General features: G+C 35.6%; 1 protein-coding gene across 2 annotated transcripts in view; it reads right to left on the reverse strand.

The window, feature by feature from the left end:
* Positions 1-1,703: 1,703 nt before the first annotated feature.
* Positions 1,704-21,306, reverse strand: part of zbtb41 (zinc finger and BTB domain containing 41) — a 38,429-nt gene continuing 18,826 nt past the window's right edge. For both annotated transcript variants that reach the window (XM_028811038.2, XM_028811036.2), the window contains exons 3-11: positions 20,634-20,841; positions 16,013-16,082; positions 15,073-15,220; positions 10,201-10,330; positions 9,935-10,030; positions 6,963-7,069; positions 3,848-3,953; positions 2,881-2,969; positions 1,704-2,645 (exon numbers count right to left, since the gene is read on the reverse strand). In XM_028811038.2, coding sequence (XP_028666871.2) covers positions 1,981-2,645; positions 2,881-2,969; positions 3,848-3,953; positions 6,963-7,069; positions 9,935-10,030; positions 10,201-10,330; positions 15,073-15,220; positions 16,013-16,082; positions 20,634-20,841 — 1,619 coding nt within the window. In that variant the 3' untranslated portion in view covers positions 1,704-1,980. The remainder of the gene's footprint in view (positions 2,646-2,880; positions 2,970-3,847; positions 3,954-6,962; positions 7,070-9,934; positions 10,031-10,200; positions 10,331-15,072; positions 15,221-16,012; positions 16,083-20,633; positions 20,842-21,306) is intronic.

Genomic DNA, 21,306 nt, shown 5'->3' on the forward strand with positions numbered 1-21,306 from the left:
AAGAAAAACACTCCTAAATGAAGTCAGCAACATCCACATAACTCATAATTATGGACAGCTATGCTGAATATAGAAGGCCTGTTGTCTCATTTACTTGCTATGCAAAAAAAAGATGCATTGACCTCACCCTTGATTTGCTACAGGCCTGTTGCTCCAGTAGCAACAATAAAGTCGTCTGGGCTGTGACAAATTTGCAGAAATAACGAATAATGACAGAGAGCTGCCAAGATACAATCCTACTCTGCAAGCACTTCCTTAAATTCTATGAAGTTGTCCGTATTGACAGAGTCTCTACTCTCTTACATCCTCTTGGAGCTAAACGCCTAACAGAAAACCAGTGATGTTGCATCCATGAACTCCCAAAGAACAAAGAAATTCAAAGTTGCACAGCCAGGGCAGAATCCACATTCAGTCACTGAATCAGAGGTTCAACTACTGGACAGTGTTTCTGTACTACTGCCAATGCCAAATTTAAAATGCGATCATGATGTGGTGGGGCTTATTTTTCTGGATAAAGCATGTAGTCCTAATAGAGTTTCTGTGCTGATATGTGTTAAGGGTCCATGGCGGTGTGCGAGTTTTTAAATAAAAGCAGTGTGGTATAGACTCTCGGCAGGTACATGACCTGCTGTTGAGCATGGCAGCTGTGGGGTGTTAGGTGTGGGGACAAGTTGATTACCTGTTAACAGGCGCAATCAGCTCAGCTGTTCCACATCGGCACTCCATGATTCATAAATAGGATGCCACAATCACTTTAGTATAAAAGAGCCAATGGAGTATCAGAAACATAAGAGAAAAAGGAAAAAGAGTCCAGAGGTTAAAGGGAAAGAATCAAAATTAAAAAAAAGAGTCAGGATTGTGGCAGAGGTGGCGATGCTGAATGGAGGTATGTGGTCAGGAATGACGGGTGGAGTGAGTGGGCAGTACTCACAGGGTAGGGTCACTCCTGCTGAGCACACATGGAGCAACCCTAATACTCCCGAGAGATCCCACAAATGCCGAGGGACAGCAGTGAGAAAGGGGAACATGGCTCACGGGGTCCTCGCAGGCACCAAGGATTGACTGCAGAGACAAGAGGCACATAAAGGGTTACCTGGGCTCGTCGAAGGATGTCTCCTTACAATAAGGAGACTGAAATGGGGGAGCAAAGGAGACACCCGTTTTAGAAGGAGACACAGAGGCTCATGAATGGTTTTTAAAGGGATATCTCCGGATTGTTAATCTTGGATTTTTAACCTGTCTGTTGTATTGTTTATTTATTTGCATTATAACCTCCACATAATTGCCGTGTTTTTATGCAGTTATTTATTGAAGAAAACGCTGCACTGTTAAAACACTGTGTTTGTGGAAAATAAAAGCACTGAGATGAACCAACCTTTCATTAATGTGTTATCATTTCCGAGTCCATTCTTACTATCAATGACCCAAGTTCAAGACTATGCCACCTGCAGGCAACCCAGGAATCACACTTTCCCACAAAAGGTTAGTCTAAGGTTAGGGACCAAACCAAAACAATCCATACTTAACCCTCATGAGAGTTCCAGCTTGGGGCTACCAAATAAAATAAAATGGTAAATTCATCCACAAGCAATTAAACTTGCTTTCATTCTTTTTAAAGCAAAAAAAAAAATAATAATGATAAAAAAAAATAAACTATGGAATTAATGTTATTGGTGAACATGAAATGTACAGAACAAAACCACTGATTAACAATATTCTAATTGCATAAAAATACTAATTGCAATTAATATTTGATACAGATAATACTGTACATTAACAATAATTCCATTCATAATGATTAAAAAAAAATAACTGATTATGATAAATGATACACATATTTGATGAATAATTTCCTTGATTTGTAACTCGACTTATAATGTTCTGGCAAAAGCATAGCTGAATAAGTGTCCATGCCCTATAACTGGTAATTGGTTTTTAAGGAGGAAAACTGCAGTGATTAAAAAGGTCTTTTAAAATATATTACTGATTATGTTCTGCGGTGGTAAGATTTTGTACAGATGAAGTTGTATCAAGCCCTAGCAACGTGCCCAGAATAGACTGTTCCCGTGGATCAAGAATCTGCTCAGGTCGCACTGGATGAACAATGCTGGCAGGTTGTGGAGTCAATGTATATTTTTCTAAAAAAACAAGGTCTGTGGCAGACTGGTAGTCATTTTGTTGTGGAGGCTGTTGTGCAGGAAGGACATCATGAGACTGAGATGGCAGAGGAGTGGTGTGCCTTACAAGGTCCACTTGGGTTGAAACATCTGGAATTGGCACAGGCACAAGGGCAACTGGTACACAGACCTCTGAAGGGACATTTTGTAGAATGGACTTTGTTTCAGGCTGGTATGCTTTGGACTGTTCACCATACTGCTTTGCTTCGTTGTGATACATTTTACCATCATATGGTATTATCAAGGAGACTATTTTCTCCTCTGACGGGTCTGTGGAACACTGTTCTGCAGATTTTGTAATGTGAACATGATCAATGTGATATTTTAATTTGTCTTTCCTTTTAAACGTTGCATTACAATGAGGACAGTTGAATGGACGGGCATCTGAGTGAATCACCATGTGTTTTGTTAATGTCTTCTTTATTCTGAAAGTCTGGTTGCAGACTTGGCACTTGTAAGGTTTCTCCCCTAGAAAGTATAATAGCATATTTAATACAATTATTATTAAAAAATACATTTATATTATTCTATACTTTCAAACAATTACATTTTGTATACATTTTACAAAAGACCATTTGGTTAATCAGAATTAAGTAAATGTTAATGTGAAAAATGTATCATATAAATTAAACATCTATTTCATTATTTAGTGGTAACAGAAAAAAATAAAAAAATTAATAATCAAAAACAATATTTGAATTACCAGAATGTGTCCTAAAATGCATTTCCAAACTTGATTTTCCTTTAAATTCTTTTTTACAAACTTCACACTGATGCAATGCAGCTTTATATCTGAAAAAAAATAAAGTTTTTGTAAAACAGGTTACAAGCTTACAATATCTGAAAAACAAAATTAAAATAAAATCTTTCAAAATTCCAATTACTTTATCTTCCATATGTAATAATTAGACAATGTTTAATAATAATGCTGAAATTAATTTTGTAGCTCCTGTATAATTAGTTTTGTTCCACTGTTTTTAAAAATATGTAATGCAACCTGATTCTGCTCACTTTGCTCAGAAATAAAAGAAATTCTGTGCATCACTGTGTAATTATTTCAATCAATGGATCTTCAATGGCCTTTACGAGTAAATGCTGAAGCAGACATCTTGACAAGTACCAACCTAACATCAGAATTAATGCAAATTTAAAAAGCTGACATTTAAAATGCGTCTTACTATATTTTCAGTCTGGAGTCTGAAAATATAATACCGTGTTTTAAAGGTCTCACTCATAAGAACACAAGACGTATGACGACAGTGAAGAGACCAGTAAGTCCATCAGGCATGTTTGGTCAGCTAGTGATTGTTAAATATAAGCGGGTGAGTATGCACTATGATGGACTGGTCTCTCTTCCTGCTTTGCTTCCAGTACTTACAAAGGTTTTGGCTACTAACAAACCTGTAACTTAATTATTGAGTTAGGAAAATTGCTGGACTGATTAACTAGTCAGTCAGTCAGTCAGTCATTATTGTGATTAAAAATCCAAAGTGTATAATTCTTATATAAACATATAGATGCATTAGATCCTATCTTAACAGGAAGGAAAAGGAACATCTCCTATAACAACATGTCAGTTTCTCACAAAGGAGAGATCACACACTAGGGCAACACAACAACTACATTAGATATAACTAAAGACTGTAAAATATAAAGCTCCAGTCACTTACTTTTGCCACACCTTTTCTCCAAGATGAACACTTCTGTAATGAACTGTCAAATGATCCCTGCGGCCAAAGCACTTCCCACACTCTTCACACTGGTGTGCTTTCTCTCCTATTATTAAATGATATTTAAAACATACGGTAGGCTTTAAGCTCACTAATTAATGTTCCCCTTTGAATCACAATTTTTACAAATAAGAACTGTTATGAACCAAAGCCTGTAGCTGTAACTTTCCAATGACCAGAGTTTGTTACCCTAAAGAACACTTTGTGAATCAGATTTGAGCTGAAACTAACATTGAAGTAAAATAAATGGAGATGGATGGGGCTTAAAAATAACAAATATTTCATGACCGACTTGCACACCATATAGGTAAAGATCAGTATGAGAAAATGTTTATCAAATCCAATACAGTAATCCCTCCTCCATCGCGGGGGTTGCGTTGCAGAGCCACCCGCGAAAGGTGAAAATCCGCGAAGTAGAAACCATATGTTTATATGGTTATTTTTATATTGTCATGCTTGGGTCACAGATTTGCACAGAAACACAGGAGGTTGTAGAGAGACAGGAACGTTATTCAAACACTGCAAACAAAAATTTGTCTCTTTTTCAAAAGTTTAAACTGTGCTCCATGACAAGACAGAGATGACAGTTCCGTCTCACAATTAAAAGAATGCAAACATATCTTCCTCTTCAAAGGAGTGCGCATCAGAGAGAGAGAGAGAGAGAGAGAAAAGCAAACAGTTAAAAATCAATAGGGCTGTTTGGCTTTTAAGTATGCGAAGCACCGCCGGACAAAGTAGCTGCAAGGAAGGGAGCAAGCATTTTTCAGCATTTTTTAGAGGAGCGTCCGTATCCTCTAGGCCAGTGTGCGAACAGCCCCTCTGCTCACACCCCCTCCAGTCAGGAGCAGAGAATGTCAGAGCGAGCGAGAGAGAGAGGAAAGTAAACAATCAAAAATCAATACGTGCTGTTTGATCTTTTAAGTATGCGAAGCACCATGCGGGAAGCATATCGCTTGCAAAGCAGCCACATGTAAGTCCAGCAAAGAAGGGAGCAGTGTGAAGGTAATCTTTCAGCGTTTTTTGAGGAGCGGCCGTGTCCTCTAGGGGTGCGAACAGCCCCCGTGCTCACAATATATTTGAGGAGTTTTATTTAATACATAATACGCGCTCTGGTTGGGTAGCTTCTCAGCCATCTGCCAATAGCGTCCCTTGTATGAAATCAACTGGGCAAACCAACTGAGGAAGCATGTACCAGAAATTAAAAGACCCATTGTCCGCAGAAATCCGCGAACCAGCAAAAAATCCGCGATATATATTTAAATATGCTTACATATAAAATCCGCGATGGAGTGAAGCCGCGAAAGTCGAAGCGCGATATAGCGAGGGATTACTGTATCCATGCATTTTATTTAAAGCTTTAGGCTCATCTAAGTGAAGTATACCATTAAAACCAAATTAAATGAAACTTTAAACACTTGGTCTTAAAAACATCCTTTATGAACTGTCAGAAGCTAGGATTAAGTGATACAAAAATGGAAAACTGTCATGAGTTTGCTTTGCTGACATACATATATATCACTGCCAAGCGTAAAAGAGAAATTATCATTAATGCTTTATAGAGAGAAATAAAAGTACATTTCAAAAAGGTTTATACTTAATTATCCTTGTATATTCTTTTTTATTAATATTTTTCTGTTTCAGAGGGTTTCCACTGCAGAAATGCACCATTGGTCTGCCCTATGCACTGCCATGGTTCAAGTTTTCAGGATCTCTGATATTTTGAGCAAGCTTGGCTGACAGTAGATAGATATTGATGCAACAATAAAACTAAGGGGGAGCATTTTCCTAACCAAAAAATTAATCTCTTTATAGACTGGTGCTACTGAAGTCAAGGCTATCTCCATGATGTGCAACAGGAACTCTTCCTATTGAATCAAGCCTGTATTACCCTTACAATGTGCAAGTTGTGAAAGAAAAAAAAAACAACTTATTTATTATGGGAAGTTTTTTTTTTTATTGTTGGTGTTATTCAGAATTAATTTACAGCAGTTTAATAATCAGATTATTTATGGCTGATCTACTTTTCACAGGTATTTTTACCTGCTTCAAAACCCATCTGATAATTATTTGGAAATCTATGATAAATGCACATGCAATTAGCAATGGATGTACAAATGACAGCTGACATATTTTTTTCTACCAATTCATCCTTAGTAGGGCTTCATAAACCAATCAATTTGCTATAAGTTTAAAAGTACATTAGATCTTGTACCACACCAGTTTGATCAACTAAGTACTATAGAGATAGACAAACTCATAATATCTCAAAATGGATGATGAAAGTTGTATATATTCATCCATTCAATGTATTCTATCCCACAAATCCACCTGAGTACAAGTTGGGAACCAGTGCTGAATGGAACAGTAGTCCACTGCAGGTCATCTATAAAACAAACTGTACAAATCAGAGTCACCAATTGTCTTAACCTTTATGTCTTTGGAATATGGGAGGAAAACCTCAGCACCCAGAGAATAACCGAAGTGCACATGGGGCTCCATACCTGTAGTACCCAGGATGGTATTCAAACCCAGGATACTGGAACTTTGAGGCAAAACACTAGTCATTATGTTACTATTTCACCCAATAAACATTTAGCATTATGCAAATGTAAGATTTTTTTCAAGAAATAGGTCTTGTATTTTATATACATATTTATAAAAGAATTATTATTATTGTTTGTTATTGTTATTATTTATGCAATTTCACCTTGTTTCCACTATACTGTCAATGTTTACATGGGAATAAACCAAATTAAGTTAATTCCTTTATGTATTAATGGAAGTCTGTCTATACATCAGTGATGTTTGCTACTATATTTCATTATGAAGTTTACATAACTGATTTCCCAAAGTGTCTGTACATTTCACAGGTAGGAGTCTCCCGAGACCAAAAAGAAGACTTTCCATACTCTTAAAATTTTTACCATTACTAAAATAATTCAACAGATCAAACAGCTTGACTTTGCCAAAGTTTAAAAAAAAATATTGTCTCTCAGTTTGTCAGTTTTACCAAAAGGTGGAACTATTTTCACACCCAATTGGCAACTTTCCATACCTGAGTGTATTTTTTTATGTTTTGTCAGGTGATCATGACGAATGAAGGTCTTTCCACACTCATCACATTCATATCGTTTATCATCATGGTGCACACGAAGATGAAGTCTGTTTATAAAATAAAAACATTTGAGTAAAGTACAGCACATAACTTTATGCAAGTCTGTTCTTACACTGGAATATTTCAAATAAACCACACTCTGATAATAAAGGGATAATCATCTGAGCATAGCTTTTTACTTCCTATTTAACTAATTAATCAAAAACACGAAGCCGAAATGTACAGTATATACTGTATACTCAAGGTGCCATTTTTAATCACAATGTTTGACAGCAATTTCAGTGATAGGCAGTAACTAGTATCATGAATATACTGTACATGTTTCTGATAAAGACAAATCTAATGTGTGGAAAATTTACTCTATACTTTAAGCTCTTTGAGGTACATTCAAATGTTGTTGCTGTTAACCAGATTTAGTCTGATATTGTTACATCCTACATGAAGAAGGCGGAGTGGGGGCTCTGAGGCTCAGGATCTGTGCTGGTATCTGGAAAGTTGCCAGTTCAAATCCCATTACTGCCAGAAGAGATTCTACTCCGTTGCACCCTTGAGCAAGGCCCTTATCCTGAAAATTTTTCCAAGGGTGCTGTACAATGGCTGACCTTACACTCTGACCTCCAAAATCATGCGAAAAGAGTTTCCCTCGGGAATTAATACATTGTACAAGTTTAATAAAGTGTACATTTGGTACAATGTACCAAATACCAAACAAATGTCTATTTTTTTTTTTTTTTTTTTTAATAAAAAGGCCTGACACCAACCTTAGATTTTTTTTTCAGAATTTAAACAATTGCATCAAGTCATCTTTTTGTTAGTTTCTTTAGAATTAAACAATATTAAACTCCTTTACTTTTACCTAACAGCTGATACTGTGCCATGCTGGAACAGTCCAATAAATGTTTTCTGAACATTTTCCACAACACTGCACACCAATCCAGGCATAAGTGTCATTATGTAACCTTCTGCAGAAGGTAAATCAAAGTGCAGAAATGTTACCCAATTCAAATGTTTTATGGATCTCCTTCTGCATGGATCCCAAGGGGCACTCTTTGGAAGACACTAGCTATACATTTTTGGTCAAATGTTTAAAAGTAATTACAGGCAGATTTCAAGTAAACCTATTCTTATATTTCGGAACTAATCTTCCTTGTGGAAGAGTATCCATAATTATACATTTCATGTCAGAGACCCTTCTGAATTGTAAGAAAGCTACAAATAGTTGCCTATGTCCAAACACAGGAGTTATTATGTAAGGTTTCAGAGGAAGCTATGTATGAATGTGAAGTAGAATCAGAGTCAGAAGGCATTAGCAAGTGGGAAGTCAATTTCAGATGTCAAGATCTAATCATCAGTTGCACACTGTAATTTACGTGCTTGCTTCATTTTCAAGAAGGAAAATTCTAAAATGTGTAGAAAATCTTACTTCCATTTTCATAGAAATTCTAGAAGCAGATGAACACTAACTCCTTTATCATGCTATCAGGTACTGCTGAAAGAAGATTTGTAGAGAATCATAATGATCAGTCTGATTAGCAAGTTTAATTATTAGTGTGTTATGAGGCATTTTTTGAAAAAATCAAATGTATATACCACTACCACTAGTTATATGAATATATTTTGTTGATTTCGTATAAACCTACTGTGATGATCTGGCTTTTGTTCTAATTTTTTTTTTCAAAAGCTCATTTGTCTCTAGAAATAATTTAAACATTGTTTTCAGGGTTTTATAGACTAAGGAATTTAATGACTGTATTTCTGTTTAAAAACATTTTGAAGGATGTTAAAAATTAATTAGATTCCTCCTCATCACCATTTTTTTTGTGTGTAGACACCACCATTTTGAGGCATTTTGTATTCACTGTTGCTATGCTGTTGCTAGGCAAGCCAACCAGGAGTGTATGACACATAACATTATAAGGACAATGTAAAGTTTAGCATAGAGTACTTCTTGGTTGCACAAGTTTGTTGATTTACCTCTAAACCAAGAACACTCTTCGTTGTTATTATCATTGTGCAGTTTCTGGTACAAATTCTTTTCTAACATTTGGCTATGTTTAACATGTTACAAATTAGATCTTGCAAACTTTCCCTTTTCTGCTTTTGGCCCTTCTTATGATATCTTGACTTAGATATGTAGATTTTTATGTGATAGATCCCTGTTACAACCTTGTTGTTATATTTACAATCCATCTTCCAAATCTACTTCTGTTCTAAACTGCTACCACCAAGCACACATAGTACACCTACAGTATAATAAGGCAACAAAACATCATCATAGCCTCAATAAAATAATATAAATAAAAATATGCATTTTTAGTCAGAAAGCATTTATCTTTTACATATAGTATCCACTGTCAATCATTTAGGCTTTAAATAAATTTTGAATGCACAAAAACCTCTTAGGACTTTTTCTAGTAAACTTCATTATGACAACAAGCAAATCAAGGCAAGTCAGATTTATCTTTTCCCAGAAACATTACTTCAGCTCTGCATGGGTGATTTCCATATATACCTAAAGCCATGATCATGCCAGAATTTGTTGCAGCACTCATGGAATCTTCCCTCAATAAGGAATGCCTGGTTTAATTACAGTAAGTGGTGTTAATAAACTGTATTAACCAAATGCTTAAACCAAACCCAGCTAGCTTAGATCAATCAACAAGTTTATCATTCCTATTAATAAGCTAACGACAATAACCAACCTATTCACACTACTAGAGCTGCAGAAGAGAATACTACATATACACAATTGCCAGATCACATATTGCAGGAAAACTAGAGCTTGATATTAAAGATTGAAGAAGTTTTTTAGTCATTTTTCATTTAGTACATTACAACTACTAATCTATTTAAAAAAGCTGCATACAATCCATTTCCCCCAAACAATATAGCCGATTGTTTTATTTAGTTACCTATATGAGCTTCCATGTCGAAAACTTTGCCCACAAATGCTACAAAGATGAGGCTTTTCTCCACTGTGAATTCTCAAATGTTCCTTCAGTGTTGTCCTGTACAGGTAAAAAATTAATAAACAAGAAAACAGGGACTATTAGAAATAATGCTTGGTTCGGCTGCAAATGTAGAACTGCATCTTTTCACTTTACTACTGTAATAAAATCTTACTTGTTTTTTTTCTGTTGTGAGAGTGAAAGTTACTAATAGGCTTGGCATTTCCTACCTTTCCCTTACAGATTTTCCACAGATGAAACAGGTCCACTTCCTCTTTCCTCCATGAGTGCATTCAATGTGGCGTTTACGATTTCCAGTGTCATTAAATTGTCGTCCACAGATGTCACATGGAAATGGACCTGCGTAATAATTAATTACATTTTTACTTTATCCAAAATTAGTGCTTAAAATCATGAACAAAACATATAATAAAATACTGAATCTACTGCAAAAATATTACCTTAGCCCACTATGTAAAGTAACAGCACACACACAGAGGACTGTTTAAATATTTTATTTTATTCTGATGTATGTTTACGCAAATTTGAAGGACTAAATGGTACGGAGAAAAAAAGAATGTGGACACAATTAGGTAAATTTATAAACAGGTAGATGGGTGGATGTTTGTTACACTGTTTGAGGACTTCTAACACTTGCTCATAATACCAGGATTACCATTCTTCAACAAAATGGCATGTTTTAAATCCAATTAACTCTCAATAAAAAGATACCAATAACCTGCATATAAAGACACAATCCTGTAGCTTTAATGTTGTTGGTTGACTCATTCATGTCAAGTGACACTACCTCGAAAGGTTCCAGTTGGTTAAAATAGTGTTTAAATAAAAAAAAGGGTTGTGAGGACTTCTAATTCTGTTTAATTCTTTACAAATTTTAATTTCCTTAATGGATATTATCTCACAGTTTTCTTATATGTAACCACATCTAAGTAGCCACAAATGTGCACTTCTTTATAGTCTTAGTAAAAGACTTTGTGATTGCTATTATCTATGCAACTCTGAGAGATGCCATTTTATCTCTCTCTCCGGTTCAGGACCAGGTTATCCTGGCCTGTCTTTGCTCAGAGTACCATGTTAGGCTGCACATTTTGTTACTACAAACCTCTGATCCTACTAGAAAAACAGTTTTGATGTTTGGGCAAGTTTTTCTTGTAGTGCCTCTCAACCTAGAAAGCTTCTCTGTTGTATGTCCAAAGGCAGCTCATTTCACGTGGCTCCACTTGCTCTCACCTGCCTCATTCATTACTTAGACATTCACATCATTGGCTTCACATCACACCTTACTTAGGCTCAGAGGCAATACCATCTGCCTCACTTTCTGCAGCTCTTTGAGAAGAACCAATCTAAGATCCCTAAGAATCCACACTGGTGGCCATGTACCTACTATTGGACTTTAGCAGCAGAGAAGCATCTCTGCCATGCTGGAAGATAAGTGCTCTCTATACGCATACCCACTTTCACACTCTGCACTGGCTTCTTTCATGGCTGGTTGCTAACCCTAATGATTCTACTACATTGCGTTTCTTTTCTCCCACTTCTATCCCACTTCTAATAAGCATTTGTGTTTCTGAAGATATTACTTTATGTTTTTGTGAGATACTACGAAAATTGTATTTATTGCTTTCTAAAAATAAAACTACAATATGTGTGAAATAACACATTGTACTGTACATAGCTACTGACACTTGAACATATGCAAGGCCATAACTCATTTTATGACAGCTTTGTTATAAAGGAGCTTTGCTGTCAAAGAATCTTTTTAGTCAATGTAGTTCTGTATGAATTTAATTTTAAAGTCAGTCAAAAAAAAAAAAAAGGCAACTAAAAACTGCAATATACTGCAGAATTGAATCATTATACATATTTATTACTAAATATGATTCAAAATGTATTTACATAGTTCATGATGCAGATACAAATATTTATAGTTATTATATCCATATAGTGCTGGGCGGTATACCGGTTCATACCGAAAACCGTTTTTTATTTTTGTTATGATATGAATTTTTCTTATATCGCAACACCGGCTTAAATTGCCTAAACAACGTTCGGAACGTGGAACAGCAGGAAACTGTTTAAGGGGAACCTTTTTCACTGCTGCACTGCTAAACACACATGCAACAGAGTACATGCATTAGTGGGGGTGTTGTGTGGGGGCTCTTTTTCACTGCTACACCGCTAAACACGCATACAACAGAGTACATGCGGTATTGGAGGTATTGCTGTGTGAAAATGGACAGAAAACATTATGAAACTAAAGCTGTAGCAGACGATAAAGTTGAACATGATGACACAGAATAACTTTTGCTGGAAAAAGGAGTCATGTCTGTTGTCTTGAGATACTTTGGATTTAAAATGTTGGATGTGGACCATTATGTTCAAATGTGTGAATACTGTTTCTATACTACTGGATAATTGCAACTGCAAGCCAAGTTGTACTTGTTTTATTTTTTTCAATACTATGTAATGTACCTGGGTACTGTGTAAATAGTATGACGACATGTTAACTTTATTCTCGACATTTCCACTTTAATCTCGACGCTTATGACGAGAATAAAGTTGACATGTTGACTTTATTCTCGCTGTTTGTCGAGATTAAAGTCGACATGTTGACTTTATTCTCGTAATTTGTTATTAAAGTAGAACATCGTAAACTAAACTTCATCTTAAAATGAATATTTAATTTACTAGATTTTCTCAAACCCCATCATAAGTTATGTAGCACATTAAATGCTTTGTGTTAAGAGTTCCCGGAGCCATGTTAATCGCTATGTGCTTCTTAAACTGACTTCCTCTTGCATTTCATGATATTCCTGCTCCCTGAACATTTAGAATACTAAAGATAAATACTTGCTTTAATGCATTTCATCATGAAAATTATATCATGTACTAATCATGTGGGGGTACAGTGCTGCCTTGCAGCAATGGGGTCCAGGGTGTTCCCTGCTTTGAATTTGCATGTTTTTCTGGTGGGTTTACTCGGTGTGCTTCAGTTTCCTTTCAAAGTCATGTAGGACGTGTGGTTTTGTTATGCTATATTAATCCTGCTAGTGTAGGTATTGCTCGTATTCACCCTGCGATGTGCTGGCGCCCTGTTCAGGATTTGCTCCTGCCTCGCACACAATGCTTGCTGGGATGGGCGCAACCCTGAATGGATGGCATAATTAAACATGTATAACGAAGATTTTTTTTTTTTTTTTTTTTAAGTTCTGAACACTCCGTGGTCTAAGTTTATAACTAGTTTAAATTTCACAAAGACATTTATCGTGTGGTGATTGGCTATGCGGAGAAAGAAAAAGGAAGGATAGGAACTGGGGGTTTGATACATTAGACAGAGACAGCACGCAAGCAATAAGGAAAGCCCGCTCAGATGAACATCCATTGAATTCTGTTTTCGTGTCTCCGAACACCAGATCACAAACCCAACATTTACACAATATTTAAGTTAAACCTGTGCGATACCCATTCATACATCCAGTTTTTTGGAGCTTCATCACACCTGCCATAAAGTTCTCTACACTGAATGTACACCTGGGGACCCCTTACTGCCAGGGAGCAGCACTACTGCCACACTACCGTGTATGTTTAATACCTGCTTTAATGCATTTCATCCTGAAAATGATATCAAGTATTTATCTTAGCACTCTAAATTTTCAGAGAGCACGAATATCATGAAGTGAATGTATTCTGTGCAGCGATTGCTGCCTGTGCCTCCTCTTAGTGTAGAGGAAGTCAGTTTAAGAAGTATGTAGTGATTAACAACTGGGTCAGGGAACACTTAACACAAAGCATTTAATGTGCTACATTAACTTATGACGGGGTTTGAGAAAATCTTGTAAATGAAACACTGATTTTAGGATGAAGTTTAGTTTACAACATTCTGCTTTAATTACAAAATAAACTATGAGAATAAACTGGAAATGTCGATTTTTCAAGATTAAAGTGGAAATGTCGAGAATAAAGTCAACATGTCGACTTTATTCTCGACATATAGTTTTTTTTTTCTTCCCTGTGTCCGTATTTTTTCTTCTTCACTGTGGTCCTAATACAATTCCGTAGGGCTATACCACAAATAGCATTATAAAGGCAAGTTGCAGTTTTATTATTTATGTATATAGCTTAGCTTGAAGCAAGGTCCATATTAATGCAGTTTGCCTTAATGATGGTTCAGTTGGTAAAGATGTCATCATCAAGTTGCACTTGTTTTACTTTATTTTTATTTGGTGAATACTGTGTAATGCACCTGGGCCTGAAGTCTTGAAGTAATAGTATTATTACTGGAAGTTGCACTATTATTTATTTTATTGTTATTATTTATTAGTTCAAATATTATGCAGTTTAATGATGGTAAAGTTGTTTAAAAAGTCACTTTAATGTGTCAGTGGACAGAAATTGTTAACATTAACAGAAAGTGTAGTTGGTTTACAAAAAATATTTACTATTTATTCCTTTTCTAAGACATGTTCAGTGCAATACAACTTTTGACAAGCACCTCTGGATATTTTACCAAGTCTAAATGCCTCTTTGGATGGTTGAAAATATGTTGTCAAAATTTTAGTTTAAGTTGTTTGCAAAATTTGTTCAATAAAAAGGTTCTATATTTTGACTGCAACTGTCATGCAATGTGATTCCTTCTCTTCATTAGTGCCACCCTCTTGAAAACTATCACTTTATGGGGCCATGCAAACCTGTATTATTACTTGTGTGCACATTAAAATGTTTTTTTTGTACAATGTACAATTCTCATGACAGTGGAATACGTTATTCTTAGCTAGTCTACTGCAGTAACCGCAGTGAAAAATGTGGTAAACATCCACTCATGCATGGGAAAAAAACACTGTTGAATAACGTGAAACCGGTATAATTTTAAAAAATACTGTGATATAGAATTTTGGTCATACCGCCCAGCACTACATCCATACTGCTACCTCACATTTACAGCATGTTAAGTTTTCTTTTATGACATATTTACTGTCCTGATCTCATATAGCATACTTCACATACAAGATCATTGAAGAAAACTAAACTGTTCAGTTAAAAATAAAATCATAAATGTATACAAATTCTGTTATCTTCTGTACCTAAGTGAAACTTCTCTTGATGCTTTAGTCTTGCAAATCTCGACTTGAAGTGGTCATCACAGTAAGCACATTTAAAAGGTCTATCTTGTGTATGAAGAATCATGTGCTCTTCAAGGTGTGGTCTGCGTGTAAATGATTTGTTGCATATCTAAAGGAAAGATAATATGCAAATTATGCATTAACTGAAAAAAAATCAACTTCTCTAGTGGTCATCTGCATTTCTATTTTTTATGTGCCACAAATGCTTTATGTTTTTGCATGCTCTGATAATTAACTTTAAAAATTAAAATGTCTTGTGTTGCCCAAGACTTGCTCTGGAACTATATATGTGGCATGTATATAAAACAAAAACAAAAAACAAAAACAGCACACATTATATATACATTCAAGCATTATATAGTCTTGGAGATGTGCTTTTTTCCCTAGTAATCCATCTTCCATGTATAACTATGTATAATTTATAAAAGCATAAATTAAATTTAACCAGCAAAAATATTCAAAAGACAGATGGTGAGCTATTTTATAAAATATGATTTGGTTCATTTACTTACACACACACACACACACACTAACTATATGTCTTCATAAATAAGTAAAATAAACTTGTCGTTTGAGGACAGAGACTGGAGAACCAGTGTGACTCTCTCTCAAGATGCGTTTTACCAGGCAATAAACTGTAACAGTCATACCTCAAAGTCCAACTCTCATTTATTCAAAATGATTCTAATTTTTATGTATCAAAAATAATTATATTTTGGAACACAATAGTACAAAAGTAGCATTTGGCAATTGCAAGTGTTGAAATAGGTATGTCTTCACCAGCATACCTTAAACTGTAAAGCAAACTAAAGATCAAAATATGGTTAGTTAACAGAATTTAACATCTGTTGTAAATATTTATGTCAGCAGAATATTAACTTTCAATAAAAAAGTTACTTACATCACATTTCCATCCTTCTGCCTTTTTCCTCTTGACTGACATAAATTCCTGAATATGGTCAGGATGAAATCTAAAAATACGATTAAATATATTAGCTTTTCCAAATGGAAAAAAAATATTTCAAAAGTCTAATTGAGAGAGGGGAAACCACAATCAAGTATGGAGAGCATAATATAATTAATTGATTCTTAACAGCTACTGTCTTGAGGCAACATGTGAATTCACAATAAAATTGTTGATTTCAAAGAAAAAAAAATACTACAGTGGAAAGATTCTCCCATATCAACAAAACATAAGTTCTTTTTAAAACTTCACAAAATGAATGTTTATTTTGTTTTGGTTATGTCTGTTTGCTGTGTCAGATAAATTGCCATACCCGAGTTAATAAGAGAAAATTTATCATAAAACTATGTGTTGCTTTTGTTGAATCATTTAATTAGAGGAAGCAACATCTTAATTCGAATCAAGTTCTCACCAAAAATGAACTCAATGGATTACAGTTCCAACCCTAACTGTTGGTGGGGGTGGGGTTGGCATCCAGGATAACATTAGGGACACTACTGGGACAGAAAAAAGAAAATAAAAAGTTGGTGAGGAAGAATACTGAATGTAATTTACAGGTAATTTAAGATAAATACTAATTAATGTCTAAGGTGAACAGTGAAAAATATCAGCCAGTGTGTCATAGAAAAGCTGTGTAAAACAGCTTGCTTTTTGACTACAACTGTTGGTATGCCAGGCTATATATAAAGAGTAATCCATATTACTAACCGAGAATAAACCGGATATGGATGCAGGGACACGGCGATGGGACCATGAGACGTACTACGCAGGCGCGCGTCTCATAAACCGCAAGCGAAGTCGTATCCACCGCAAACGAAGGAGTCACAGCCCAAGAACGAAAGAGCTCAACTAACGTGAATGAGAAATGAAGCAACAACGCACCCATAGCTACCACTAACGACACAACCACACAAAAAAGAGGATTCTGCGCTGCACCCAAGAGTCAAACATGAGAGGCTACGGAGGTCCCACAGGTCCACAAAGATAGTACAAAAGGCGCAGGCGTCACCGCTATATTGTGAGTGGCACTACTGCGGAGTGAAGGCGCAGGCGTCACCGCCATATTGTGAGTGGCACTACTGCGGAGTGAAGTTAGGAATAATGTGCTGCTTGGGATTGTACAAACCGCTCAACGCTTTACACCAAATTCAAACACAATACAGCTCAACGATACAAACATGAGCCCACCTGGATAAGATCAATGAACGCAGGCGCCTACAACGCGCGTCTGAAACTGCGGAAGCAAAGCAGGCACGGGTTCAAAAAGAAACACCACAACTGACGGAGATAGATAACCTCTTTCAAATCTATTTCGGGTTACCCAAAACCAGGGGTTGGCGAGCGAAGCGAGCAGGGGGCGGAGCCCCCTAGTAACTAAAGTGCTGAAGTAAAACATAACAGAACATCTATCGTACATAGTAACTGAGTACAGAGGTTTGCAGTGTCCAAAAAACACTTGAATGAGAAAATGGACGGACGGATACATTATTTTTAATTTGACCAATGGATTAAAATACTTTTTTTGGTAAATTATCTCAGTTCTTGTGTTTTTAACATAAACTGTAAAATCTCACGCATAATGCAAGCAATTTTCACTCATTTTAGTTTGTTTAGTTAATTTTAATTAAGTATTTTCAATCAGCCTTAAATATTCCGTTGCTGAAATGCAGTCAATCAAAAAGATGACCAGCCACCTTGACAGTCCTTCCAATCATCATGTAGCAGCCCATCGTGCTGCCCGCATACTGCCCCATTTACTCTCAGAGACACTGAGCTTCCCTGGAAATTACAGTTTGAAGCATTTGTCCAATAAACATCTAGCTGTGCTGCATTGAAAACTAAGCATATTCTAAAATGCAAGTGAAGTCCAGTGAAGCTTCACTTCAATGGATTTTAAAGGATTGTGCTGCCATGGGAATGTATGAGGGGAAAAAAAAAAAATCATGTAAGACAACCTACCAGAAATTATTATCGTTTCTGAATGAACTAGCCATGAAGTCGAACACATTCTAGAATGATCTTTGTAATAGCAATGTAAATAAAACAGTACATATTTGACAATTTTTTTCGTGACATTTTACAGGATGCAGAGCTTCCCTTATAGTCTTAGGGCAGTCGCCTCTGGTAGGTAGGTGGTTGCTGTGTTCCTTCAGTAAGTAATAATTTTCATAGTATCTGGTATTTTAAGCCCTTAAAATGAAATCAAGGAGAAGTTAAACTGCAGAAGAAAAGCTGTTAGTAATAAAATATGCAGAAACTAATAATCTGATTATGCCGTACAAACAAAGAGGTGTTGCAAGCGTTGCCTGCTAAACAAAAACAAAAGAGGCAAATCGTGAGGACCCAGCAAGTTTTCTAGAATCAGAAAAATAATGAATGGACTGGCAAGCAACATCAAGTGACGACAATCACACATTTACTATTGGTGCCCTTATGCATCAACCAACTCTCTCCAAACTGGTCTAATGGATGCTTGCGGCTTGGAATGAATCAGATGCATCTAATTCAACATGGTTTCCTCAAATGTTCTATTTCTAATAATCCTGACAACAGCAATGGTGATGCTTTGTGGAAGGATAAACAGGTGTCATCAGATGAAGATATTGATGGCAAAATTTATTACGATGGTATCAATGACAATACCATTGACTCAACCTCACTAGATGAGCTTCAGAGATGACAACTGCTCTTCTTTGAATTACACATTTTTGAATGTGTAATAATTATTACTTATGGGTAGATTTCATAAAAAAAAATTAAAATAAAAAAAAATTATGCAATTTAAAATAAATTCTTGCAAATTAAAAAAATGTTACCTAATAGATACTTTCAATAACAAGTAGATAAGCACTGTAAGTATTGTCAAAATGTAACGTACCGATTTACCTGATTTAAATAAAAATGATTATAATTGTTATAACTTTAAATTATGTTTACAGAAATGGAGTGCAATTTTAATAAAATCTTGAAAAGTTAAAGGTGCATAATATATATGAATTTGTTTTTAGCTTTTGGGCTTAATCAGTATGTACATTATATGTGAGATTTTATGTTACTTTACATGTAAACACTCACTGAGCAAATTCTTATGAACACTATACTAATACTGAGTAGGGCATCCTCAGTTCTTTGTTGCATGGAATCAACTACATATTGGAAACATTCCTTTGAGATTATGGTCCCTGTTGTCATAATTGCATCACTCAATTTCTGGAGATTTGTCAGCTGTACATTCATACTGTGAATCTCCTCCTCTATCACATCCCAAAGATGTTCTACTGGATTCAGACTGGGTGATTGGGAAGGCCACTGATGAATACTAAATGCATTGTCATGTTCATGAAACCAGTTTCAGACAACTTTTGGCTTGTGACATGGTGTATTATCATTCTGTAAGTAGCCATTAGAAGATGGGTAAATTGTGGTCACGAAGGGATTCACATGGTCAACATCAATACTTAATACTGTGACATTTGAGCAATGATTGATTGGTAGTAATGGTTCCACACCATTACACCACCAGCAGCAACATGGACTGTTGACACAAGACAGGTTGGGTGCATGGATTCATGCTGTTGGTGACAAATTCTGATCTTACTATCTGTGTGCTTTATCAAAAATCAAGATTTATCACACCAGGTTATGTGTTTTAAGCCATCAAATGTACGGTATTTGTGAGACTATAGCCTCAAGCTTTGTGCTCTTGGCCACAGTAGTGAAACCCAACATGGTCTTCTGCTGGCAAAGCAGATGTACCAGTGCTCCTAGTAATTTTTTCAGTGAGTGTATATATATGTAGTTCATTTTGGCCTGTCTGGTAGCTGAGTGGGAGCAAAACTGAAGACAAATTTCAGAAGAACCCTAGAGTTATGTGAATTAAGTAAAAGAAGAAAATCACTCTCTTATAATTTAAACATTTAACAAATAAGTAAAATGAAAATAAGCAGCAAAGTTTGTAAAGATTTATAAATATGGTAATTACATTTTTTACATTAAAGTAAAATAAAACACTGTATGCACGAAATCACTGGGCAATCTGGTGCAACTTATTTAACTTGCTACATGAAATTTGACTAAAAGATGAATTGCACAATAAGTAACATATTGTGTATTTTAGTTCATTAAGATTTAATCAATTACAATAACTCAATGATATATTTGTTGTTTAATGTTTTTAAGTCATTTTACTAAACAATTTTTCCCCGTAAAACTAGGATTAGATAAGCATTAACATGCCATAAATTGGATTAAATGAAGCTAGTAACTGGAGAACATTAGCTTTAAAAAATATTGTTCAACACCACCCCCAACTTGGGAGGCACAAACTATGGCCAGAAAATAGCTCAAAAGTGGTTTATGGGCATGTTATTATTTTCTCTAATCAAGTTCTAAACTGTTGTCATGACCATTTATTTCTATTGCAAACAGAGTAATATATCCTGGGATTGCACAGTATACCTGTACACAGTAGCTATATGCAGAAGCTTCCATTGGTTTACAATAAGTACTATACAAGTTTAACACAGTGCCATAGGCATACCATCAAGATGCAACTTACCTCTTGACATGCTTTCCTAGGGTTTTTTTGCTGGCATGCAGTTTACTGCAGTATGGGCATTTATGCTCTTTCTTTTGAAACACTGTTTCATTGATGTGTTTTTTCTTGTGAACAGCGAGATTTGATTTTGTTGAGTAGCACTGCTGACAAATTTCACACTTAAAGGGCTTCTCTCCTGTATGCACCCGTGTATGACTTTCATACTTCCCTGAAAAATATGAATGTAACGATAACTTAAAATTTGGTTATAAGTAAACAACTTTTTAAAACAAGTACCATTAATATTGTACACATATATACTGTACATTAGGCAGAATGGTGGTGAAGTAGTAGTAAGGAAACCAGGGTTCGCTTCCTAGATCATCCCTGTGTGGAGTTTACATGTTGCAAAGTAAAAGGTAAAGTTTCTATCATTTGTGATTTATAGAGTATGTCTTTTTCCCCAGAAGTTAAAATGTACACCAAAGAAAGCAAAATCAAATATTGTGCTATCACTGAATTTATGACACTACATTCATTCTTGCCAAGCCAATGTGTACTAGTACCAGTGCCTGTTATGTGTCATAGTAAACAGCTGGGGTGCAGAATTCCCTTCCAGGATAACGCTCAAATATGATTGAAGGTCTTGCCTGCTTTTGACATAAACAACAGAAGAAAATGTTCCCACCATGAA

This window comes from Erpetoichthys calabaricus, chromosome 10 (genome assembly GCF_900747795.2).
Source record: "Erpetoichthys calabaricus chromosome 10, fErpCal1.3, whole genome shotgun sequence".
NCBI lineage: Eukaryota > Metazoa > Chordata > Cladistia > Polypteriformes > Polypteridae > Erpetoichthys > Erpetoichthys calabaricus.